This window comes from Grammomys surdaster, unplaced genomic scaffold (genome assembly GCF_004785775.1).
Source record: "Grammomys surdaster isolate TR1022 unplaced genomic scaffold, NIH_TR_1.0 319242, whole genome shotgun sequence".
Classification (NCBI taxonomy): Eukaryota; Metazoa; Chordata; class Mammalia; order Rodentia; family Muridae; genus Grammomys; species Grammomys surdaster.
Window position 1 is genome coordinate 1 of NW_021627012.1, and position 6937 is coordinate 6937.

Here is a 6937-nt window from a genome sequence, read left to right on the forward strand (position 1 = left end):
TTGTATACCTTGGATATTAGCCCTTTATCAGATGTAGGGTTGGTGAAGATCTTTTCCCAATCTGTTGGTTGCCGCTCTGTCCTATTGACTGTGTCCTTTGCTTTACAGAAGCTTTGCAGCTTTATGAGGTCCCATTTGTCAATTTAAAGAAGTAGCCTTTCTTTAGTTAGAAATTTAGTTATTCAAAGTTGAAAGCATATACACTGCATTTTCTGCTGAAAGATGATTATATTTAACAGGTGCTTAGCAGACATTTGGTAAGATATTTGCTGGTTAAAACTCCAATCAGTACCCTTTGTATTAGTGGGACATTTATGATTAGTTTGGAAAACAGTGACATGGATAAACTAAAACGCTTCATACTTTATAAGTAAAGCACTATGAATGTTGTGGAAATCAAGTTAGTGCAAGTATTTAGGAATAACTAGATTTGCAGTTTCCATGAATCCAAAAGCCCAGTTAGTTGAGACTACAATCAATAATTACCTTACAACCTTTCCATTATTCAGACATTCATAAAGTCATTTCATGCCAAATACTTACCCTCATTCTTTAGTAAAGGTATAGATGGATTGGCTCAGGTATAATACCTTCCTCAGCTGTTATTATATAATCTAGAAAAAGTTGGATTATAGATTGTAATGTAGAGTTATTTTATAGGGCTAAATAATCAGGGGACACGCAATAAAGCAGGATGAGTGGAAAAATAGAAGTTCAAGGGTCTAGGTAGGTGAGAGTAACTGAGAATACTTGGGAACAGGGAAAGGGGAATTCTTTCAAGACATTTATCCTATTACAAAATCTTAAAGACTAACTCTAGGAATACAATGTCAAATAAAGCTACTGCTTTAGGCATCTTTTCTTTGATGTGTTTTTTTAGAAAAATATTTATTTTTCCAGTATAAATTTCAGAATTTAAGAAAATTGTGTCTGGTTATAGTTTACTATTTCACCTACTTAAAAGCAAATGTGATGGCTCTTTAAGAATTGGGTTTGACCAAAGTTCTCTTTGTTTTCCGGGAAAACTATATAAAAGCTTTCTGAGCCACAGCCTTTTAAAGGGGGAAAGGGTAACAGTAAAATTTGACTTTCTGACTGCATGCAACTTCAGCTGAGTTTGCCTTCTCTTAGTGTGGTAGTACAGAGGCATTAGACTATTTTTTAGCTTCCCTAATATAATGAATAGGTAAATGTCAATACCCATACAATTTTTCTACTGGAGACAAAGGGTATTTTATTAAAAATATAGGCTTTCATACCTGTAGACCCTAGTTATTAAATGCATTAAACAAAACCAAAACTGCATTTAAAGGATTGGCCTTAGCAGAATTGACTGACTTAAAGTGTTTTAGTTCTTTCCTGATGAGTGAATTCAGTTCCTTACCAACTAATGCACATTATCTAAGAATCCCACCCTGCACACATTGGTTGGTGCCCTGGGTGGATTATCAACAACTCCAACTGATAAAAAAAAGGACAAGAGAAGTGTGGAACATCTTGAGTCCTGTTGGATCTGGTAGTGTTTCTTGATATGTATTCCACAGTGGTTGACCAAGTGTCCCTGTGTTAGAAAGAAGCATGCTTTGGGTATATGCCCAACAGTGGTATTGGAAGATCTTGAGGTAAACTGATTTCTAACTTTCTGAGCAATCGCCATTGTCATTTACATAGTGGCTGTAAAAGTTTGCATTTGTAGTAGCAATGAAGGACTGTTCTTCTGGGTGCACATCTTTGCCAGCATGATCTGTTCTTTGTTTTACAGACACTGGCCATTCTGACAGATGTAAGATGGGTTCTCAAAGTAGTTTGATTCGAATTTCTCTGATGACTAACAATTCTGAACATTTCTTTAAGTGATTCTCAGAAATTTGAATTTTCTCTATTGCAAATTCTCTATATCTGTACCCAGTTTTAATTGGGTTACTTGTTTTTTGTTGTTGTTGTTTTTTGTTTGTTTATTTGTTTGTTTTGACATCAAGGGTTTGGTTTCAGATCCTGGGAAAAGGGACTGATATGCATATTTTATATATCAAAATATACCAGGCCTCTAGGTTATTTGAGTATCCCTCAATCCTTACCTGGCATACACTGCCTCCAACCTTGAATTTACCAGCCCACAGCTAGTCTTTCCCCCTAGAGGCTCTTCCCTATATAACTTAGACCTCTCTCTCTCTCTCTCTCTCTCTCTCTCTCTCTCTCTCTCTCTCTCCCTCTCCCTCTCTCTTCCCCCTGTTGCCACATTTCACCCTTTCTCTCTCCCTACCACCCACATTGATGTCTGCTTCCTTGACTTTCCTTTGTGCCAGTGAACTTGCTAGTCTCAGAGCAGCTTCCCAATAAGCCTGCCTATAATATATTCAATATATTAAATATAATATATTGAATTGGCTCATTTCACCAGTGAGGAAATAACCTATCATCAAGTCTCTTGATTTAAACAAAATATAGTTATTGTATTAGCGCTCACTCAGATGTGGAATTGGTAAAACCTTTTCTCATTTTGTAAACTGCTGCTTTGTCCAAATGACATTGTCCTCTGCCTTACAAAAGTATTTCAGTCTCATGAGGTCCCACTTACTAATTGTTGATCTTAGTGGTAACACTATCAATGTTCTGTTCAGAAAGACTTCCCCAGTGCTAAGGAATTCAAAGCTATTCTCTACTTTGTTTTATTTTCTTTCTTTTTTTTTTTCAGTGTACCTGATTATATGTTGAGGTCTTTGATCCTTTTGGAATTGAGTTTGTACAGGGTACTGGGTTTGGGTATATTTGCATTTTTTTTACATTTACCCATCCAGTTTCACCAGCACTGTTTGTTAAAGAGGCTGCCTGTTGTTTGGTGTATATTTCTGGCTTTAAAAAAACAACAAAAATTAATTATTGATACTTGCTATATTTGTGGGTTTATGTCTAAGTCTTCAGTTTGATTCCATTGAGCAACAAGTCTGTTTTTATACCAATTCCATGCTGTTTTTTTTTCCCAAGCCAGATAATGTACAGTAGAGCATTGCCCATATCCTGGACCTTGGGGTGGGGCATGACATGGTGGGGTGTAGGGGGCTCACAAGAGCACAGCTGGAACAAAGCCACTCTCTACCCAAATCAGGCATGTGCCTATTCAACTGCATAGAAACAAAGACAAGTCATGATAAAGGCAGTTAGGGTTCTATTTCCTTGACAGAGAATCATGATATCAGCAGTCTACTAATCTAGTTGATAACCTTGGAAGTCCCCTGTCCACACTGCAGCATTTCTTCTCTTTTTACTTCCCTCCCTCAAACACCCCACCCCAACTCTAGCTATATAAGCTATTCCCGCTATTTCACTAAACTAGCTGACTTTCATACCTACTCTATTCACTGTCTCTCAAGACCTTCTTCCCCAGTCATCCAGATCAAGAGCTAGATGGGCTAAAATCGACTCCTATGAAGGCAAACACCACTGGAATCTGCTGCTTATAATTTTAAAAATCTATGATAGCTCCTGCTATGCTCTGGAATCAGTAGCCACCCTTTCTTCTTGCCCTGTGTAGAAAATGGCCATCTGGCCCTGGTTCCCTCTGCTGACTTGCTAAGGCACCCAAACTCATTCTTCCAGAGAATGCATGGAGCTACTACTCTTGTTCTACATGTCGTCGGCATTCCCCAACCCTCGGTGCTGTTCTGCAGACCACCAATGACCTCTCCACAGTTTTACCCTCTCTCTTGCCCACATAAATCTTCACAAAGGAAAAACACCAGATAGCCTTAATGTTTAATACCAGCCAGATTTGTACTGGTAAATCTCCAACCTCAATATGTTCATGCAAAGAACACACAACTCAGTTATAATATTTATAACCTGCAGGCCTAAATTGGGCAGATATACCACTACACTACTGTATTCCACAGCTATGAGATCCGTTGCTACTTATGGCTCCTCTATGCTATGCAGTTCTGCTCCATCTTCCACCTCCTCTTCCTCTGTTTTCCTCTTTCCCTGTCCCTCCTACTCACCTTCCTTTTCTTTCTTCCTCTCTCCTACTCTGAAACTTCTAGCCCCGCCTTTCCCTTCCACTGCCCAATCACAGGCTCTAGTCTTTATATGACCAGTTAAAATGGGGAGCAGGTTCACATGGAATCACATAAGAGACCTGCTCCTTATCCAGGGTAGCATTACCATCAAAATACAAACTACACCAAGGCAATCCACGAGAGGATTCCATAAACACATTCCAATTTTTTAATTCATATCATATTTTATTAGGATATAGTTTTGTCTACAAGAGCTGGTTTTGTCCATTGTCTTAGGGTTTTACTGCTATGAACAAACACCTTGACTAAGGAAACTCCTATATGGACAGCATTTAATTGGGGCTGGCTTACAGGGTCAGAAATTCAGTCCATTATCATCAAGGCTGGAACATGGCAACCTTCAAGCAAGCATGGTACAGGAGGAGCTGAGAGTTCTACACCTTCATCTGAAATCTTCCAGGAGAAGACTGGCTTCTAGGGAGCTAAAATGAGGGTCTTAAAGACCACACCCACAATGACACACTTTCTCCAACAAGGCCATACCTACTCCAACAAGGCCACACCTCTTAATAGTGCCACTCCCTGGGCCAAACATATTCAAACCATCATAGCCATACAGACCAGAAGGAGGCCTCAGATCCTCTGGCTCACCAGTTACAGATGGTTGAGAACTCTCCTGTTTATGCTGGAAACTTAACAAGGGTTCTTTAAGAAAGTGAAAATTGATTTTTCCAGTTGAATTTTCTTTCTAGTTCCCCAAAACTAAGTGACTTATTTGGGTTTTCATTGCTGTGAAGAGACACCATGACCAAGGCAACTTTAAAAAACGGACATTTAATTGGGGCTGGCTTACAGTTTCAGAGGTACAGTCCATTATCATCATTGCAGAAAGCATAACAGTGTCAAAGTCCAAATGGTGTGGGAGGAGGAACTGAACATCTTGATAGGAAGGCAGTTAGAAGAAGACTGTGTGACACTGGCCAGGGCTTGACCATGTACATTACTTCAAAGCTCTTCCTCCACAGTGACACATTTCCTTTAACAAGAGCACACTTCCTCCAACATGGTCATGGTTCCTAATAGTGACACTTCCCATGGGCCATGCATATTCCAACCACCAAACTGAGTTTTTTTTAAAAGCCTTCTTTCCCTATCATTTCTCTTAAGACTAAACATTCAGCTTTTACTTCGCCTTTGCTCTGAGGCCCTGGTCATCTTTTTTGCTTAGTCCAATGCAGATAGGTTTCTCTGAAGAAACCCTTTGAGGCTGTGCTCCAGGCCAGTACCTAAGTTGAATTCTAGATTCCAAGACATCAGACAAAAATCATACAAAAACATCAGTAGGGTAGATGTCAGGTAGAGTGTCCCAGATTCCAATGCTGCCCTTCTCCCACCCACCACACCAACATATTTAGAGCTATTGTAAGTACTGAGATACCATGCTGCCCTTCCCCAGATTCAGGATGAATACTCCAGCAATACTATTGTCTAACCAGGAGTAACTGGGAACAACACAAGTTGTTGCTGTTGTAAGACAGTGTAGGTCATAGCTGACTAAGTCTTAATGACTACTTAAGTCATTTGAGAGAGAGGGCCAAGAAAACACTCTTTGCAGAAGCCAGGGAGTGGAATGCTTCAGCCACCAAGTGAGGATGTGACTCCACCATTGACTTCCACTCTGAGGTCTCAGAGACCTCAGAAGCATGAAATGCAATAAAATCAAGGGACTGAGTCTTCAACTGCTCTGTGCTGTGGAGGTCAGCCAGGATGAGAGTTTGTGCAGCATTCTCCACAGACAGATTCCTGCAGAGGGCATCCTCACACAGGACCTTCAAGCCCTCCAGGCCATACTTGTCAGCAGCTGCCAGCACACCACTGGCCAGGGAATAGCTGTGGAGATGTGGAGCCTTCCCCGTGTAGATGAAGCCCATCATTTCCCTGAAGACTTGAGGATCCAGGTCATGAATCTCAACGTGGTTCTTTAAGCTCTTCTCCATTTCATGCTCAAACATGGCTCTGAAAACTGGAGATCGAGCTGCTAGGATGGCCTTGTGAGCCCTGAATTCTTGGCCAGCTACCAACAGGCAGCAGTCTGTGAAGAGGGAATTCTTCCACAGTTCCCCTAGGTCATCTGGCAATGTGCACCTTGGAATATTGATTGGTGGTCTTGTGTTCTGTCCAGAAATGCTGAAGGAGCCTTGGACCATGCTCACCTCACAGAGGAGGGTAAGTTTGTCATCCAATAATAGTGACTCAGTTTGAGACAAGAGGAAATCTAGAAGGATGAACTTTTTGAATTCAAAGGCTTGGTGTGGCAGTAAACTATAGACACATGGGCTCATTGCATTATTGCATTTGTCCCCCATGGCAGTTAAGATACAAACACGGAACTTTACCAAAACTGGGCTTTTTTCACAGCTGACCAACATCAGGTAAAGAGACAGGTAACCTTTGCTTTCTTCATCAACCCCGTTTGGGTATACTCTCAAACACCATTCCACTTTGTCATTGGCCTCTGATGAGAACGTTGGGCTTGTAATATATTCCTCCATTCCTTCAACGAGAAAAGAGAAGTTGCTAATGGTCCACCTGTAGCAGAAGTTTCGGTCACTACTCGGTGTGTAGACCCAGCTCTTGGTTTCCAGGTGCCCCAACATTTCTGGTTGACGTACTTTGGATATAAAACTAAAACTTGAAAAGAAGAAATATAAATCATTTACTCTTTACCATATAAAATACAGTTAGAGATACTTTTCAGATTTGTTTTAATTTCTCCTAAGCTGCCCCTTCTGTGATGTTGAAAACTTCTGTCACTCTAAAATTTTCTGTTAGACTTTAGTATTAGTTTTAGAGAAAACAATCCAGGCCCCCTGTGGTTCTCTCTCTCTCTCTCTCTCTCTCTCTCTCTCTCTCTCTCTCTCTCT

The 6937-nt window shown here is 40.6% G+C and overlaps 1 protein-coding gene across 1 annotated transcript; it reads right to left on the reverse strand.

Moving 5' to 3' along the window:
- Positions 1 to 5590: 5590 nt before the first annotated feature.
- Positions 5591 to 6670, reverse strand: LOC114616394 (TD and POZ domain-containing protein 4-like). The gene has a single exon (XM_028761864.1). It carries the CDS (start codon positions 6668 to 6670, stop codon positions 5591 to 5593), a length of 1080 nt encoding a protein of 359 aa, XP_028617697.1.
- Positions 6671 to 6937: the final 267 nt, after the last annotated feature.

Excerpts from the sequence above, each read along its gene's own strand:
- LOC114616394 (XM_028761864.1), bottom strand. The coding sequence starts at position 6,670 with ATGTTGGGGCACCTGGAAACCAAGAGCTGGGTCTACACACCGAGTAGT.